We start from the raw sequence: 19,072 nt of genomic DNA, 5'->3' as shown, positions 1-19,072 counted from the left end.
AAGAGTTGAGCCATTCAGTAGTACCTATTGACTGTTGTAGAGTGGCAAATGGGTCTGTAATGCACACTTTGCTATGTACAAGAATTGAAACTATGTTTGGAACAGAAGTACAGACTTCTCCCAACCCCAGTTTCTGGGTTGATCTGGTGAAGATAAGGAAGGAAAAATTAGATTTTGCCTTCTAATTTTCTTTCCTTTAGTCTTACCAGACCAGTCCAGGTTTCCTCCCTATTCAGCTGGCATGGTTTTGCTTTTTTTTTTTTTTTTTTTTTTTTTTTTTGGAGGAGGGGGTACATTTCATAGTAAATAGCTGGCAGTGGTCAGTGTTTTTTGTTGTTGTTTTGGGGGGGGGGGGGGATTTACTATTTTTGGTCGCCGCTGGAATCATGCCAGAATGTGCCATACCAGGCTAGCTGGGGATCAGCATTGAATACCCGGGTTTGTGCAGTCGGCTATCTTGTATCTGGTTAACTACCAGTATTAGCACTTAACTGCCTAAGTGAAACCAAAGATATGACCTGTTTTTATGCAGTCTAGTTCGGTTAAGTGCTGCACATCTGCATAAGTGCCAACTCTGCCCCGGACTGCCACAAATCGCTGGCTATGGCTTTAGTGGTTAGTGATGCTGAATATCAGCAGATAGCAAGCACCACATAAGCAATTTAACCAGGCAGGACATCTCCTGCCTGTTAAGTCACTTTAAATATCAACTCCTTAAGTATTTTCTTGCTGTTTCAAGTTTTGAAGTTGATTTTGCTATTTTTTTCATCGTTCATTTTTCAATAGTTTAAAAAAAAAAAAAAAAAGCTGGTTGGACATAATTATATCTATATTGCCTCCATTGCTTGGTTATACAAAATACTAACGCTGTTCGGTACCTTTATGGGGTGAAGAGCACAAGACTTTATTTTCTCTGTCTCCATCCAGCGGCAGATGGCCCAACACACAGGTTCTGGACTGGTCTGGTGAGACTAATGGAAAGAAAGTTAGCAGGTAAGATCTAAATTCTTCTTGTATTTTTTTTTAAAGGACATATCCTATCCTTTGGTTGTCTCATAAGTTAGAATTGTTTAGTACATAATTTCTGCTCACCTGCTTCTAGACCTCTGTTCAGCCACAGCTGCTGCCCAGATTGCCTCTCTGTCTCTAGCATGGTATCACATATTTATGTACTTTAATTTTTCAGAAAGGTGAGGATGAATATGCCAACATTGATGCCATTGTGGTATCTGTGGGAGTGGATGAGGAAATTGTGTATGCAAAATCTACAGCTCTGCAGGTAAGTAGGAAGAGACGCTCAGGGCTATGGGAGGGGGTCATCTCTCAACTTCAGGAGCACGAGATTATGTTCTAACAGTCCCACTCCTGTGGTTTCTTGTAGACATGGCTCTTTGGCTATGAGTTGACAGACACCATCATGGTCTTCTGTGAGGACAAGATTATCTTCATGGCTAGTAAGAAAAAGGTGGAGTTCCTCAAGCAAGTTGCCAACACAAAGGGGAGTGAGAATGCCAATGGGACTCCAGCCATCACACTGCTTGTCCGTGAAAAGGTGAGCAGAGAATAGCTGTGTATATGTCGCTGTGTCCCCATCTAGCGGGAAGGCGTAGTCTGTGGAATTCTTTGGTTAAGTACCCACTAATGGAATAAGGTCACCATTCAAGCACAACTGATAGCTGTGAGCTGATTTATGGAGGCTCAGGCTTCTGTAGCTACATGGAAGACCACCAGAAAAATGGGATTATAAGAGAAGAACTGAAGTGTTTGCTAACAAGAGATTGTAATTTCCCCTACGCAGAATGAGAGCAACAAGGGAAACTTTGACAAGATGATTGAGGCTATCCGTGATAGCCGGAATGGAAAAAAAGATCGGGGTCTTCAGCAAGGACAAGTTCCCTGGAGACTTCATGAAAGCTGGAATGACTCTCTCAACAAGGAAGGTTTTGAAAAGGTGAGGGGTAAAAAGAAAGGGATTACTGGCTTCATAATCTGCTGTTCTGACTCTCCCAATCTAGTTCTGGTCCTGCTACTCTGTATTATTATTATTTATTCTGTCACACATGCTTTCTTGTCTTGACTCTGTTCATGCATGTTGTACTTCCTCTTCAGGTTGATATCAGTGCAGCTGTGGCATACACCATTGCAGTGAAAGAAGATGGGGAGCTGAATCTAATGAAGAAAGCAGCCAACATCACATCAGAAGTCTTTAGCAAGTTCTTTAAGGAGCGAGTCATGGAGATTGTTGATGCAGATGAGGTGAGAGCCAGGGGAGCGTCTGTCAAAACAGTTGCTACATCGGCAATAGAAGTTCAAACTAAGTTGTTCCACTGAGGTGTAGCAAGCTGGCCCTTTAGCTGTGGAAAAACATATTGAGCTTAATATTTTATGTAGAAATGACACACTCCCTGCTCCTCCACAAACAGCCTAGGTGCTACTTGAGTAAGCTTGACTTCTGAAGCTGAAGTTGTTCTACTGGATGCATTTTGCGAGTATTGTCGGCATAAAAATGGTTTTAGAAAGGAATCTATATTTAGTAGGATGCTTTAGGACTGGAATCAGTTTAGCCCTTGTTGTGCATAGTTGTCTGAACCTCTCCTTGTATTTTTCATTCTGCAGAAAGTCCGGCATAGTAAGCTAGCTGAGTCTGTGGAGAAAGCTATTGAGGATAAAAAGTACTTGTCAGGCACAGACCCTTCCACTGTGGAGATGTGCTACCCCCCCATCATCCAGAGCGGTGGTGTCTACAACCTCAAATTCAGCGTGGTGAGGTACTTGGAGAGAATCCTGGGGTGAATGGGTGGTGTATCACCAGGAATGTCTACCAATAACCACCTAAATGTGGTGTGTGTTCCACGTCCCTTGCAGTGATAAGAACTACATGCACTTTGGAGCCATCACCTGTGCCATGGGTATTCGCTTCAAGTCCTACTGCTCCAATCTAGTGCGCACCCTGATGGTGGATCCTCCGCAGGAAATGCAAGAGAATTACAATTTCCTTCTCCAGTTACAAGAGGAGCTCCTGAAGGAGCTGAAACACGGTGAGGGAATGGGCATGGTCACTTTTGCTGTCTCTTAGGAAGACCAGGTTCATTCAGGCAATCTGCTGCAATTGTGAATAAGCTCTGCTTGCATCACATAAGCTCCCTCTGTATGTGTGTGTGCGATTCTAACTGCTAGATCCCTTTCCTTGTATTTCACAGCAGACATTCTTTATTAAGACTTTACCTACATATAGTATATCATTTTCATTCAGAGCTTCTATACATGGCAACAAGTTAGAAGATTAGCTATATATCCTGTGATTCAGTACACTGATGTAATACTGATTAGAAATTGGTATAATAATCTCTGTTCATTCTGCAGCGCCATCTAATGAATGTAAGGTCACAGAATGGATAAATTATAAGAATCGTATCTTTCCCAGACTTTGCACGTATGGATTCACAGCTCCTACTGAAAGGAGTTTTTACAGTTCAGGTGTCTTCTCTTTGGTTATCAAGAGGTCTCACCTATACCAATTCCTTACCAGTCTGCATTCAGGAAGTGAAATCCATCTGGCCTTAATACACAGATCTCAACAATCGTTCATGGGACAATCCAAGTTTCTTATCCCCCTTGCCCCCCATGGTTATAGTAGTGTGTAGGAGTATTTGTGGTTTTCTCTATTTATACCCTGTGCTTACCTGCCTGCCTGTGATGAGTTGCCATGCTAATACTGACGTATCAGTCAGGGAGGACTTAGTCTTCCCGCATTGGATGCGAGTGAGTTGAATTCAACTTCAGTTGCTGTGAAACCTGAGGCAGGGTGGAGGCACATATACTGGTGGTGCTGGACTAGGATGCAGTTTCCAGAGCTTTCACCTGAAATTCTCTCATGTGACACTGATTTACTTTTGTACAATTCAGGTGCCAAGATCTCAGACATGTACAGTGCAGTCATGGACATGGTGAAGAAACAGAAGCCAGAGTTAATGAGCAAGATCACAAAGAACCTCGGGTGGGTTGCAGTGGGGGAATAGGAAAGGGGGTTTCCTCTGTGTTTGATTTGGCATACTTCTAAAGGTCAAACTTCACTGACTTTTTGTAATCCCTGGGTTTCTGTCATCCTTAGGTTTGCCATGGGGATTGAATTCAGGGAGGGATCCCTAGTCATCAACAGTAAAAATCAGTACAAGTTAAAAAAAGGTATGTACACATCTCTCTTTCTCTTTCTTTCTCTCTCTCTCTTTTTCTCTCTCTCTCTCTCACTCACACACACACTTACACTCTGTCCTCTCTGTGTTCTATTTGTTTTCACAGGGATGGTGTTCAGCATTAACCTAGGCCTGTCTGATCTTACAAATAAGGAAGGCAAGAAGCCTGAGGAGAAAACATATGCGCTCTTCATTGGAGATACAGTCCTGGTTAATGAGGTGAGTCGCCCAGAGATAGCTGGGGTATGTGTTCAAAGTGTTTGCCCTTCTCCCCTTCATAGCTTGATTCCACCTTTCTCTGTTCTCCTTAGGAGGGTCCTGCCACAATCCTGTCTTCTGTGAAGAAGAAGGTGAAGAATGTGGGCATATTCCTGAAGGTGAGTGATGGGGGGCGAAGACTGTGGGTCTTACTGAATCCAAGCCTTGATTTTATGTTCAGAGGGAGCACCTTTCAGGTTTTAAGAAGCATGGGTTCTGACTTCCTTGGTGTCAGAAAGTGTTGACCTAACTTTCTCTTTCACAGAATGAGGATGAAGAGGAGGAGGAAAAGGATGAGGCAGAAGATCTGCTGGGTCGGGGCTCCCGAGCAGCAACACTATTGACAGAGCGAACGCGGGTATGCTCTTAGTTTCAATATATAGGTTTGTCTTTGCGAGGGTTTGGCAAGAAGCTTTTTTTATATTTTCTCTCTTGGCTTACAAGGGAATACATTCTGATATTGATTTTTCTCAAGATATTTATATACTCATTTGCCATTTTGGTTATAATTGGTGTAGTAGTTATTTTCCTCATTGTCACTGTACAGATTTCTTTACTGCTTGCACTATTGCAGCGGAAGGGACCCCAACTCAAGCGTTTGACCGTTTCGTTCCATCTTTCAGAATGAAATGACAGCAGAGGAGAAGAGACGGGCTCATCAAAAGGAGCTGGCCACGCAACTGAATGAGGAGGCCAAGAGGCGGCTCACGGAGCAGAAGGGGGAGCAGCAAATCCAGAAGTGAGCGCCAGGGTAGAGGAGAGGAACAATAGGGAGAGGCTCAGAGTTAGTAGGGTAACAAAACAGAAGGGTGTGCCTTATAGGGGAAATGTGTGGTGAGTTACAGCAGCAGGGATAAACTGGACGAGGAGCAGCACAGGTGTGTTAGATGAAAAGGATGTGAGACAATATCCATCGCTCGAGAAGGGCAACAGAGGCATTTTATATAGGAGGGAGGAGAGCAGGAGTGTTAGAAGAAGTTGAGGGGTGAGCTTGTCTTTCCTGTGACCAGCTTGGAGAAGGAAAAGGATTCGGAGAACAACCTAATACCCCTCCTTTTTTTTTTTTTTTTTTTTTTTTGGTCGGTCTGTCTGGCAGGGCTCGCAAATCTAACGTCTCATACCGGAATGCATCCTTAATGCCAAAAGAACCAGAAATCCGCGAAATGAAGATATACATTGATAAGAAGTATGAGACTATCATCATGCCTGTATTCGGCATCGCCACACCTTTCCACATTGCCACCATCAAGGTATAACCAGATGCAGAGGAGGGATTCAAGTGGGTTAAAGGGGTTCTTCTTTAACTCTGTTCTATAGACCTGCTTAACTGTAGGTTAACTGTAGGATGACCCAAGCAATGTTACTTGAGCCAGAACCCAAACTCTTTCATGATGTGTTTTTCTTCACTGGGCAATGTTACTTAAGCCAGTTCTTAAGTGTTTCACAAACTATTGGCATATAGGATCAGCCCAAGGGTATCTGTCACTCTAGGTTGATTCAGCCATGGCTCCCACCTGGGGCATCTCAGGGCTTCATCCTGTCACTCCATCTTCCCTTTTCCCTCCCTACCACCTACCCACTCAGCATGTGATCTCCTTTCTTACTGGGCCTGCTGCCACTTCTGGTGTACCCCTTCTAGACCATAGAATTCAAACTTTGTTACATTTGTACCCCGCGCTTTCCCACTCATGGCAGGCTCAATGCGGCTTACATGGGGCAATGGAGGATTAAGTGACTTGCCCAGAGTCACAAGGAGCTGCCTGTGCCAGGAATCAAACTCAGTTCTCCAGGACCAAAGTCCACCACCCTAACCACTAGGCCACTACTCTTTCCTAGTCAACTTCAGAAAGGGGAGAGGGCAATGGCAACAGGTGGAAGAGAAACAGCACTTCTGTTCTGTTGCTGTCTCCCCCCCCCCCCCCCCCCCCCAACTGCTGTTGTCCTAGATGGACACCTAGTCCACCAAGTGACAGGGCTGACCCTCCTAGCATGCAGAAATCCTGATTTGTTGTGCATTATCTGCAGTTGTCTTGTTGAGCAACTTAGCAGCAGGAGGAGGTTATGGTTTATGTAGAGAGACCCAAGTTAGATATTCTGCCTGCAAATTAAACCAGTATATTGTGAATAATTGTCACCTTTTTATTTTGTTTGTGCTGTTGCCCGGATAGAACATCAGCATGTCTGTGGAAGGTGACTACACCTATCTCCGAATCAACTTCTTCTGCCCCGGCAGTGCCTTGGGTAGGAATGAGGGCAGCATCTTCCCTAACCCCGATGCCACTTTTGTTAAAGAAATGTAAGTGGTAGCGGCTGTGACCGTGAACTGTCTCTCAAGCTGAGAGACTTGTGTACATGATTTGATTTCAAACATCCTCAGGATTTTCCTCTTATTCCATGCACTGTGTGAGATTCTTAATGATGAAAGCAGTTAAATGGGTCTAGCTTTAAAAGAATTTATAAGTAAATTGAGGGTGATAGCTGTATTAAATTGATCATCAGATACAGAGCATGAATACAGCACACACAGCTGAAGTACAGATACGAGGAACATTTAAGATTAAATGTTAAAATATTTATAGTCCATTTTATCTAAAAGTCTAGAGCAAATTATAATTTGACATTCGATAGTAAACATAATCCACTATTGTCAAATTTTATACCACCCTGCCTTTAAGCATAGCACCTATTATGAAATCGTGTTATCCCTCTGACCGTAAATATGGAACTATAGGCATCATATAGCTATGAAGAAGAGACCTTGCTAAACACAAAGGGTTTAGGTTTTTCCTAAGCATACACACAATATTATTCACTGTTCTATTGGCAACTTGTTTGATTTCATTGGGCTTGCTACAGTAAAGGCATGATTATGGATTTCAGATAAATAATTGTGCCTGTTTGAGGGAATATGAAGTAGCTTTGTATCTTCAGACCTGAGCGAATTGGGAAGGTTTATAGGTTCTATCACATGAAAAATAGACTGTAGCACATGAGACCCAAAGCACAGTGCATAAGTAGCAAAGATGAGTCCGGAGGGACTTGAAGTGCATCCGCTTACTCTTTTATCTTCCTCTCAGAACATACAGAGCATCAAACCTCAAGGCTCCCGGGGAGCCTATGGTGCCTGCCCTGAACCTTCAAAACGCCTTTCGGATCATTAAGGAAGTGCAGAAGCGCTATAAGACCAGGGAAGCAGAGGAAAAAGAGAAGGAGGTGAGGAAATGGTACAAATAGTCTACAGCTACTGTCCCCGAACTGAAGGAGAGGCAACAATGAGCCATTCAAACTTTGGCAGAAAACGCTAGTACTGAATACCTCTAGCTGAGGAACTTGGTGCAGGGTGGAGGAACCGTAGAGATTTAAATGTTATCTCCTGCTCTTCAGGGTATTGTAAAACAAGACTCTTTGGTCATCAACCTGAACCGCAGTAACCCCAAATTAAAGGACCTTTACATCCGGCCCAACATTGCCCAGAAGAGAATGCAGGGTTCTCTGGAAGCACATGTTAACGGTAAGATGGGACTTAACGGAATATTTGTGGAAATGCTGGGGCTGCAGAATCAGAGGAGACCGATTGTATAAGGGGGGAGGGGGGAAACAAGTGACCACATGTAGCGTTTCATGCATTTGTGTATATCGGTTGGAGACTCTTGCTGTGAATGGATATGTACATCTCTGTTTGTTTATAGATACTCAGAATCCTCTCCTTCCTCCTTTTTGTACTTTAGATTTAGAACCACGGTTGGGGTTGGTACAGAATTTAAAGGGCACTTCTGATAGGAGATGGGGTGAGTTGAATACGGCAAGTTTCTTTACTAATCGTCTCACGTTTTCTTCCAGGTTTCCGCTTTACATCTGTGCGAGGAGACAAAGTGGACATTCTCTACAACAACATCAAGCATGCACTGTTCCAGCCGTGCGATGGGGAAATGATCATCGTGCTGCATTTCCATCTCAAGGTGAGTGCAGTGGAGAGGGGTGAGGTACAAGGGACTAATATCTGGGAAGCATGCTGGAAAAGGGACAGTTGTCCAGAGTGTTAGCCCCAGATTCTTGGTGTGGCATAGGGAGGAGCTGTTGGTTCATACTGTAACCGGGTGCCTCTAGGTGCAGCCAAGGATAGAACAATCTCCACTAGCCACAGGCTCCTGATACACTCCAGAAATAAATGTCCACCATTAACTTCAGTCTTAAGGACTTTATTCCATGCAGATTTCTAGTACACAGTTCCAACAGCAGCATTCACCTTCAATCTTAAGCACATATAAGCCACCTGAAAGTGTGTGGCAAATAGTCCCCTTTAAGCAGTGGGCTATCAGCACATACCAGTCTGGGCTCTTTATCCAGTGCACAATAAACAGTAGTTCAATTCCAAATAGAAGCAGTTCATTCAATTCATCATCACAGTTAAATCACAAAGCAGCAGTCTCCACCTTCTACTCTCTTTACCTTCAGGAGAGTTCAATACTTTAGGGACTTCTCATACCCAAGGGTTTTCACCCTGCATCAGTTTCACTGCTAGATTCAATACTTTAGGGACCTCCCTTACCCAAGGATTTTCAGCCTGCAAATACTTTTGGGACTTCCTCACGCCCAAGGGATTTCAGCCTGCTTCAGTACTTTAGGGACCTCTCTTACCCAATGGTTTTCAGCCTGCCACTGCTTCTCTCTTTCCGCTTCTCTCTCCTCTTGGGTCTCCTTCCCACCTACCTAATCAATCCCTGGCTTCTGCTCTCACAATCAATCATTCTCCTTCCATTAGCTTCCCCCCACACCCATACCAGCTGAGTTGAGTATTAGCCTCATGATGAGCTCCTGCAGACAGGGTTTCCTATCTCTCTTTCCCCCTAGTGGCAGCCAATCTATACATCCTGCCAGCTTACCCCCATGTCTTCTCCCATTGCAGCTAGGAGTCCAGTCCGGGTTCCTCATCTCACCCCCTGGCTCCTTGCCTGCAATGCCTTCTGGGACTTGTATTTCAAACTGACACTGCCTTAACCCAACTATCCTGGATATGACTTTATCACAATACACTGTTGAATGTTAGGAGAGACCCTCTCCAGGGCATATGCCAAGGGAAGGGTTGGGTTCTTGAGTAGTCCACCATCAGGATATACAGCCAAGGGATTTTCCATGGAGACAGTACAGAGCCAGTCCAGCATATGCCCCCAAGTTCTTTTGACACAGGTTCTACGTATTCAGTGTAGCGGAGATGCCATAGCAACATTTTCTCTGTTGCTTCAGAACTGCTGACGTATTTCAGCATTATTGGTATACTGATGGTTTACTACCTTTTGGGCACAATCTGTTGTTTTGGACTTGTTTGTACTTCTGTACTCTTGTTTTACATGTTAGCTTCAGTACTGTAAAACATTTGAAAATGTATCTACACACCTCTGCCTTGGCCACATTCCACCCCGACCCCTCTAATCCCCATCTTCTACTTCTCCTTCCAGAATGCCATCATGTTCGGAAAGAAACGGCATACAGATGTGCAGTTCTACACAGAAGTGGGGGAGATAACCACTGACCTGGGAAAACACCAGCACATGCATGACAGGGATGACCTTTATGCAGAGCAGGTAAGCAGTGTTAGGAGGCGGTAACTGATTGTCTTTTGGGGGCTTTTAGGGAGCAGGCCACATAGCCCTGGGTGTCCTTACCTTTACTACTACTACTGATTATCATTTTTATAGCACCACTAGATGTACGCGGTGCTTTAGCTACTCAATTTCTACAGTATTAAAAGCGTAAAGTCAGAAGTTGAGAATGTGATTAGCTCACTTGTACGGTGATAAGTACATAAGTAATGCCATACTGGGAAAAGACCAAGGGTCCATCGAGCCCAGCATCCTGTCCACGACAGCGGCCAATCCAGGCCAAGGGCACCTGGCAAGCTTCCCAAACGTACAAACATTCTATACATGTTATTCCTGGAATTTTGGAGTTTTCCAAGTCCGTTTAGTAGCGGTTTATGGACTTGTCCTTTAGGAAACCGTCCAACCCCTTTTTAAACTCTGCTAAGCTAACCGCCTTCACCACTTTCTCCGGCAACGAATTCCAGAGTTTAATTACACGTTGGGTGAAGAAAAATTTTCTCCGATTTGTTTTAAATTTACTACACTGTAGTTTCATCGCATGCCCCCTAGTCCTAGTATTTTTGGAAAGCGTGAACAGACGCTTCACATCCACCTGTTCCACTCCACTCTTTATTTTATATACCTCTATCATGTCTACCCTCAGCCGTCTCTTCTCCAAGCTGTATAGCCCTAGCCTCCTTAGTCTTTCTTCATAGGGAAGTCGTCCCATCCCCGCTATCATTTTAGTCGCCCTTCGCTGCACCTTTTCCAATTCTACTATATCTTTCTTGAGATGCGGCGACCAGAATTGAACACAATACTCAAGGTGCGGTCGCACCATGGAGCGATACAACGGCATTATAACATCCTCACACCTGTTTTCCATACCTTTCCTGATAATACCCAACATTCTATTCGCTTTCTTAGCCGCAGCAGCACACTGAGCAGAAGGTTTCAGTGTGTTATCGACGACGACACCCAGATCCCTTTCTTGGTCTGTAACTCCTAACGTGGAACCTTGCATGACGTAGCTATAATTCGGGTTCTTTTTTCCCCACATGCATCACCTTGCACTTGCTCACATTAAACGTCATCTGCCATTTAGCCGCCCAGTCTCCCAGTCTCGTAAGGTCCTCTTGTAATTTTTTCACAATCCTGTCGCGATTTAACGACTTTGAATAACTTTGTGTCATCAGCAAATTTAATTACCTCGCTAGTTACTCCCATCTCTAAATCATTTATAAATATATTAAAAAGCAGCGGTCCTAGCACGGACCCCTGAGGAACCCCACTAACTACCCTTCTCCATTGTGAATACTGCCCATTTAACCCCACTCTCTGTTTCCTATCCTTCAACCAGTTTTTAATCCACAATAGGACATTTCCTCCTATCCCATGACCCTCCAATTTCCTCTGTAGCCTTTCATGAGGTACCTTGTCAAACGCCTTTTGAAAATCCAGATACACAATATCAACCGACTCTCCTTTGTCCACATGTTTGTTCACTCCTTCAAAGAATTGAAGTAAATTGGTCAGGCGAGATTTCCCCACACAAAAGCCATGCTGACTTGGTCTCAGTAATCCATGTCCTCGGATGTGCTCTGTAATTTTGTTTTTGATAATAGCCTCTACCATTTTCCCCGGCACCGACGTCAGACTCACCGGTCTATAATTTCCCGGATCTCCCCTGGAGCCTTTTTTAAAAATGGGCGTTACATTGGCCACCCTCCAATCTTCCGGTACCACGCTCGATTTTAAGGATAAGTTGCATATCACTAGCAGTAGCTCCGCAAGCTCGTTTTTCAATTCTATCAGTACTCTAGGATGAATACCATCCGGTCCAGGAGATTTGCTACTCTTCAGTTTGCCGAACTGCCCATTTACGTCCTCCAGGTTTACCGTGAAGTCAGTAAGTTTCTCCAACTCGTCCGCTTGAAATACCATTTCCGACACCGGTATCCCACCCAAATTCAGATCCTATTACAGATAACTGTCAGGCTGAGATTCCTCTGGTTAGTTTGTGTTTTCTTTGGGAGGTAAGCAGGTTCTGTATAGGAGAGGTTGGTTTATTTTTAATCATTTGCTGTGGAGTGTGATTGAGTGTGTTTTTTCTTGTTCCTGTGGCGGGCAGATGGAGCGAGAGATGAGGCACAAACTCAAGACAGCTTTCAAGAACTTCATTGAGAAGGTAGAGACGCTGACCAAGGAGGAACTGGAGTTTGAGGTTCCCTTCAGGGATTTGGGGTAAGAGTTTTTGTTTTGTTTTTTTTGTTTGTTTTTTTTTTTTTTTGGGGGGGGGGGGGGGGGAGAATAAAACTCATTTACTGCTTGTGAAAAAAAAATAAATCCTAGTCACTTTGAATTTCTGCTATTGGTCCTAGCTAGGTGTCCTAATGAGTGGCAAATTCCCTGCTGAGGTTCAGTGGTCAACTTCTGCTAACTATTTTCAATGCCATTTCTCCTCTTGCTCCCATCTCATGATATAAATACTTTTTCCAAATGGCACCCAAATTTTAAAAAATTGGAGGTATTGTTTTTTGTATGTTTATAAGATGCGGTTGCCTTTGTGCAATATCTGTAATTTTGCTCTGTTTTTCTGGAATATGTTTTGTATGAGTTTATAAAGACCTCTTTAAAAAATGGGCACCTAGAATGTAGTATCCATTATTTATTAGGATTTATTTACCTCCTTTTTGAAGGCATTCACTCAAGGCGGTGTACAGTAAGGATAGATCAAACATGAGCAATAGGCAATTACAGCAGTAAAAATATTCAAATAGCAGTACAAGTTATGGCATGGTATACTACTTACAATGTCAACACAATACCTAATAGAACACTTTAATTGATAGCGAAGGGTAAAGCAAAGATGTAACATATAGATAGGTAAGAGAGTTAGAAAGTAAGGTGACTGATTTAAAGAAAGTTGCACACGAGGTCAGAAAGATGGTTAAATATTATCTCAGCTAGGGTAGGAGCGGATAAACATGCTGCAGTATGTTCAACCCGAGTCACTCCTTGTGCGTGTGAGTGAGACTAACAAGTTAGTTACTTCTTCCATTAAAGGCCTGGTTGAAGAGCCACGCTTTCACCTGCTCCATGAAGTAGAGATAGTCTTGTATTAAGCGAAGCCTTTCAGGCAGTGCATTCCAGAGTGTAGGGGCTACTCCAGAGAAGGCTCGCTTGCGGGTATCGCATCGTGTAATGTCTTTTGAAGAGGGTGTGGTTAGTGATGTTCCTTGGGAGGACTTTAGTGTCCTTGGCGGTGTGTGGAGGATCATCCTATTCTTCAGATACTCGGGGCCATTCCCTTTCAGGGCCTTGAAGATCAGACGTAGAGTGTTAAATTTAGCCCTGTATTGTACTGGTATCCAATGAGGTTTTTGTAAAAATGGTGCGATGTGGTCACATCACTTGCAACCTGCTATGAGTCTTGCTGCTGCATTCTGAATCAACTGAAGCTGGTGCAGGCCCTTTGTAGTCAGACCATTGAATAGTGCATTGCAGTAATCCAGTCTCGATGTTATCATGGCATGCACAACTGGGATAAGATTTACCTTATCGACGTAATGAGAGAGGCAGCGTAGCTGTCATGAATAGTAGAAACAACTCTTGAAGGTTGCTTGGATTTGGGGAATCAGAGTAAATGTCGAATCTAACTATATTCCAAGGTTCCTGACTTGTGATTTGAGGGGGGGGTTCGTACTTCCCAAAAGGGATTTTGATGTCAGGTATGTATCCACTTGTTTTTTGATGTATTTTTGTGGTTTCATTACAGGTTCAATGGCGCCCCCTACAGGAGTACCTGCCTACTTCAGCCCACCAGCAGTGCGCTAGTCAACACCACTGAATGGGTAAGTGGGGATGAAAGGAGCTTCTATCAAGTAGTCTGAATGTACTCTGCGCATGCTCTGCACCATTAGTAACGTGCTGACCCTAGAGAGCTTACAGCGGAGAAGGTGAAAGTACACAGTAGAAAACAGCAACAAAAAAGAAAGCACAAAGGGCTTCCAAGATCAAACCAAACAAATGTGCTTTATTCAAAGACCCAACACGGGCTGTGTTTTGGCGGCCCTTCGCCCGCATCGGGAGTCAATGTCAAAGTAGCACAAGCGTGAAAGCAGAAAAATTAAAACAAGCCCTAGAGTGCTAACACTTCTCGGACACTAAGATTCCAAAGGATCAGGCGAGTTAGTCTCTCAGGGCCCCTGGAAATGAAGGCAGAACATACTAGGAAGGCTTGAGGTTTGATGAAAAAGTCTCAGTGCTGCCACTATAAGGTTTGGCATGTTTACAATGCGGTGGTGTGCAGTCACGGACTTTTATATGCAGACAGCCTGCTCGGTGCTATTCTGACGTGCCTTTTTCACTCCCAGCCTCCTTTTGTGGTGACCCTCGATGAGGTAGAGCTGGTGCACTTTGAGCGGGTGCAGTTCCACCTGAAGAACTTTGACATGGTGATCGTATATAAGGACTACAGCAAAAAAGTGACTATGATCAACGCCATCCCCATCGCTTCCCTAGATCCTATCAAGGAGTGGCTCAAGTGAGTGCTCGCGCTATGTCACGCTCTGCCGTAAGAAGCGGATGTCTGACTGTCGTCAGTTTAACTCCTGTTTCTGGGAATTTCTCAGGTGTCTGGTCCTTCGTGCATTTGTCTTCCACCGCTTCACTGCTCTCGGTTACTTATTTTGTGCTTGTAACTGAAATAGAGGGAAAGCCCGGGTCATTAAGTTTTCTTCTTATAAAATATTGAATACGTGGAGCTGAGATGCATTTTCTTTCCACAATTATATACTTCAGCCTTATAACCTTTGCTGTCTCTCTGGTTTCTATATCCTGCCTTCAGTTCTTGTGACTTGAAGTATACAGAGGGGGTGCAGTCCCTCAACTGGACCAAAATCATGAAGACTATTGTGGATGATCCAGAGGGTTTCTTCGAACAGGGTGGCTGGTCTTTCCTGGAACCAGAGGGTGAGGTACGGTGAACAAGTTCCCTAACCCCAAATGAAATGCTCGACACGACGCTGAATGTGGGCATCGGTAGTTATTCTGTGCCTGATACTACTGTCGCAGCATGCCGACGCTGATAGGGGAGGGGGGTGGGGTTCCGTTTTAAAGAACTGTAGAATTCAGCTATTCTCTCCTGCCATCCTTAGGGCAGCGACGCAGAGGAGGAAGGCTCTGAGTCAGAGCTGGAGGATGAGACCTTTAACCCCTCAGACGACGATGGGGAAGAGGCGGAGGAGGATAGTGATGAAGACTATTCTGATGAGACTGAAGAATCCGGTAAGCCACGTAGACTGTTTTTCTAAGATTGGCAGCAAGGGATTGTGGGTAACGCAGAACCCATTGCGCTAGTAGAGGGAAAGAAATGAGCACGGGCATTTGCGAGTATGAGAAGCACAACGTTGAGAGGTTGTGCATAATATAGAAACGGTGAGGGCATTTCATTCTCATAGTACCTTCTTGTTCTGCAGAGTACAGCGGCGAGTCTTTGGGCAGTGAAGAGGAGAGTGGCAAAGATTGGGATGAGCTGGAGGAGGAGGCACGGAGAGGTGAGACGCAGGCACAGGAGAATGATTACTCCTCCTAACTGCATTTTGGGTAGTAGGATTCAACTAACCAGTTTTTCCTCCTATGCGGTCACGGTGCTCTAAGAGAAGCAGCTGTCTTTCACCAAAAGTTTACCTGTATTTAACTTGTGATAACGGGTGTTTCTGAAAGAGAATGAGAGAATTGACATTTTGTTGTGTCTTCATCCCTCGCACCGCTAATGTTGTCTGTCTTCTCTTTAGCTGACCGGGAAAGTAGGTACGAGGAAGAGGAGCAACAGCAGCAGCAGCAGCAGCAGCAACAGCGCTCTCGGAAAAGGAAGGGCTCCGGCCATCACCATACCCCATCCAAGAAAAAGCAACGGAAGTAAACTCAGATCCTGTACCCCCTCATCCAGTTTTATACAGATGCCAGGACTTGTTTCTCTTCCCCACCCCCATTCATCCTTTCATTCAGAGCCTACCAATATTTTATTTTACGGACCAATTGCTTCAGTCATAAATAATTACTTTTAACAAGTCGTCTACCCTGATGGAACACTGGAATACGGGACTGAAAGGTTCCATTAAGGCAGGGATGAATACGGGAGAGACCTCACCTTGCCCTCAAAACCTCTCCCAGATGCTCACAGAAATGACTTAAGAATAATGAGAAAGAAAGTGAAATGTGTTTGGGGGGGGGGGGGGGGGGGGTGATTAGAAGGGGACTTGGGGAAATGGGATAGGATATTATACCCCCATGTAGACTTTCCTCTTTTCTACTGAGCCTTCATTTCTATTTGTTGATGTATGCCTCAGAATAATAAGGGGAGTGAACTTACCATCTTTGGAGATTAGACCAGAGCGGATAGGAGAATGCATGTTCATCCCCTGCCCACCGTAACATGGGTTGCCCCCGCCCTTCCCTCCCACCACAGGTGAGGAATATTTTCTGGCTCCTCACAAATTTAACATTATACAGAAAAAAAATATGAACTGTTAAAACCTTCCTCTTAGAGCCTACCCTTTCCAGATCCCTCTCCTCCAAACTGAGGTGGGACATTGGGGTTCTGAACTCAAACTTCTTTCAACAGGGCTGGAAAAGATTATTTTTCACCTTTAGCAACAATGGTGGGGAGGAATACGTTATTTTAATTTGTAGTATTTATCACTTGGATTTTGGATGGCGAGACACAGTTTTTGGATTTTCTTTTACAGTTTCAAATTCCTCCTTCCCCCGTTTTTCCATGTTCCTGATTAACTTTAGCAGTAGTGAGCCTGTTTTTCTACTTTTGAGACCATGTGGATTTGTCAACATTTTCTTCATTTTATTTCCTTCCAGCTGTTGTCTTTTTTTTTTTTTGCTTGTTTTTGTTTGTTTTTCTTAACAGTAAATGTACTGCTGTTTTCAAACTTTATGGAAATGTCAAATAAAATTTTTTCTTTTTGTAAACTTGCCTTTGGTGTATTTACAGCCTCTATGATTGAGGTCCTCAAAATTCCTTCGGGAGCACGTTTCTCTTTCTAGTGTAGATGGAACCCTGTTCTGACCCTCTAGGATTTAAACAAAGGGTTTAGGGTCTCGGTTGCCCTAACGCTGACAAGCGGCACATTTGTGAAGTTTGTCAGAGCTCATGGTGCAAAACCCAGCGCGTGTGATGGTGAACCTACAGACAAAACTCTGTGTGAAGACAGCCCAGAAGTGTGATGCAGAAGACCAAGTGTCAGCACCAAAGAGGAAAGCACACATCAATTAAAACTGCCTCTGTCCAGTTCCCTTTTTTTTTTTTGGAGTTGTATGGCTGTCCCCCACGGCACTCTAGACTCTTCTTCCCACAAAGAGGCCAAGGCACAACAACAAGTCTCAGGCCTGCCGGAACCCAGAGGAAGAGGAGGGGGGAAAAGAGCCATCAGCCTTTTCTGGGCCGGTCTGGAAGGACTCAAACAAAGTAAATAAATTAGCAGGTAAGATCTAATTTCTCCATTTCCTTCTTGTCCATAGTTATTGAGGCTGTTGCCTTATCTAAGTTTTTTTTTGTTTTGCTTTTTTTTTTTCCTGTGACTCGAGTGACCTAGATGATGGCTTTTAGGTGGGTATGGTATTACAGTGCACTCTATTTAAGTGCACGTCGGATAAGCGCATGTTCTGTTTAACTGCATGCCATACTTTGGTCCCATTTTTGACGCCATCAATTTCTATGGGGACAAACTTCGGTTTAGCGCACCACTGATAAGTGCAAGATTCGCTTATACGGATGGTTTAAGACCGCTCCTCTGCAGGAAAGACTCCGCATAAGCGTGCGCACGGAATACGGAAGCCGATCGGCGCGTGACAAAGGGGCGGTAAATTTGAAATCTCGGTTAACTGCCACAGGCAGAAGAAGCGAAAGAATGTTATTAGAGTGTACACCGGAGTCGTCGTCACGCAACTGTAAGACTTCAACACCGGCTGAACAAATAGAAGTTCTGAATACGGTGTCAATCCCAGTCGAATTTCACGTATCTTGAAGCAGAAAGACCAGCTTCTGGAAGACTGGCAAAACAATACAAATCCACAGCGGAAACGAAAACGGGCAGGGAAAGCTGAGGAGGTAGAAGATGCTCTTCGGTGGTTTTCTCAAGTCAGGAGCAGACAGTTTCCTGTCAGTGGTCCACTGCTTATGGAGAAAGCTAATCAGCTAGCTGAAAGTCCTGGACTAACTGAATTCAAAGCCACTGTTGGATGTTTGGAAAGATGGAAGGAGAGGAACAACATAAAATTCAAGAAACAGCATGGTGAAAAACAAGACGCTGATGACTTTGGTGCTGAAATTTGGGTTGTTTCAGTTCTTTTTTTTCTTTTTTTTTTTGTTACATTTGTACCCTGCGCTTTTCCACTCATAGCAGGTTCAGTGCGGCTTACATATTATATACAGGTACTTATTTGTACCTGGGGCAATGGAGGGTTAAGTGACTTGCCCAGAGTCACAAGGAGAGCTGCCTGTGCCTGCAGTGGGAATCAAACCCAGTTCCCCAAGACCAAAGTCCACCACGCTAACCACTAGGCCACCCCTCCACCATCTCGAACGAGTTTGCACCTCGTGACATTTTCAATGCTGACGAAAACGGACTCTACCGGCGATCGATTCCCGACGGAACACTTGCATTCAAACAAGCCGAAACTACGGGAAGTAAAACGTGGAAGGACCGACCGACGATCCTCCTTTGCTGCAATACGGACGGGAGTGAGAAGTTGGAACCCCTCGTCATCGGAAAGAGCAAAGAGTCCCGTCGCTTCAAGAACGTTAAGCGACTTCCTGTGTCATACGAGGCTAAGGCAAATTCACGGATGACTGGGGAAATTTGGAAGCAGCGGCTAAAGACGTTAGACACTAGAATGCGGGCACAAAAGCGTCAGATTTTGTTGCTTTGTGATGATCGTGCTGCACACGGTGATGATGTCAAGCTGTCTAACGTCAAGGCGGTCTTCTTGCCACAAAACACTACCTCTCTGATCCAACCTATGGAT

At 44.3% G+C, this 19,072-nt stretch overlaps 1 protein-coding gene and 1 non-coding gene across 2 annotated transcripts in view; both read left to right on the top strand.

Moving 5' to 3' along the window:
* SUPT16H (SPT16 homolog, facilitates chromatin remodeling subunit) overlaps positions 1 to 17,017 on the top strand; it is a 29,194-nt gene extending 12,177 nt beyond the window's left edge. Inside the window, 27 exon segments of the mRNA XM_030187206.1 lie at positions 1,187 to 1,279; positions 1,382 to 1,552; positions 1,799 to 1,861; positions 1,863 to 1,911; positions 1,914 to 1,951; positions 2,110 to 2,256; positions 2,617 to 2,768; positions 2,866 to 3,038; positions 3,907 to 3,997; positions 4,112 to 4,185; positions 4,300 to 4,412; positions 4,505 to 4,570; positions 4,717 to 4,809; positions 5,075 to 5,190; positions 5,548 to 5,701; positions 6,620 to 6,747; positions 7,529 to 7,664; positions 7,836 to 7,962; positions 8,292 to 8,410; positions 9,908 to 10,033; positions 12,162 to 12,274; positions 13,809 to 13,884; positions 14,407 to 14,576; positions 14,880 to 15,009; positions 15,190 to 15,319; positions 15,511 to 15,588; positions 15,829 to 17,017. Of these exon segments, the coding sequence (XP_030043066.1) occupies positions 1,187 to 1,279; positions 1,382 to 1,552; positions 1,799 to 1,861; positions 1,863 to 1,911; positions 1,914 to 1,951; positions 2,110 to 2,256; positions 2,617 to 2,768; positions 2,866 to 3,038; positions 3,907 to 3,997; positions 4,112 to 4,185; positions 4,300 to 4,412; positions 4,505 to 4,570; positions 4,717 to 4,809; positions 5,075 to 5,190; positions 5,548 to 5,701; positions 6,620 to 6,747; positions 7,529 to 7,664; positions 7,836 to 7,962; positions 8,292 to 8,410; positions 9,908 to 10,033; positions 12,162 to 12,274; positions 13,809 to 13,884; positions 14,407 to 14,576; positions 14,880 to 15,009; positions 15,190 to 15,319; positions 15,511 to 15,588; positions 15,829 to 15,956 (3,054 nt within the window). The 3' untranslated portion in view covers positions 15,957 to 17,017.
* On the top strand, positions 3,689 to 3,804 carry LOC115458479. The gene has a single exon (XR_003940077.1). It is a non-coding gene; the product is annotated as a small nucleolar RNA U6-53/MBII-28 (small nucleolar RNA).
* Positions 17,018 to 19,072: the final 2,055 nt, after the last annotated feature.

Source organism: Microcaecilia unicolor, chromosome 14 (assembly GCF_901765095.1).
Source record: "Microcaecilia unicolor chromosome 14, aMicUni1.1, whole genome shotgun sequence".
NCBI lineage: Eukaryota > Metazoa > Chordata > Amphibia > Gymnophiona > Siphonopidae > Microcaecilia > Microcaecilia unicolor.
The sequence above is the reverse complement of the archived record's forward strand: the minus strand, read 5'-3'. Positions and strand labels throughout refer to the sequence as shown.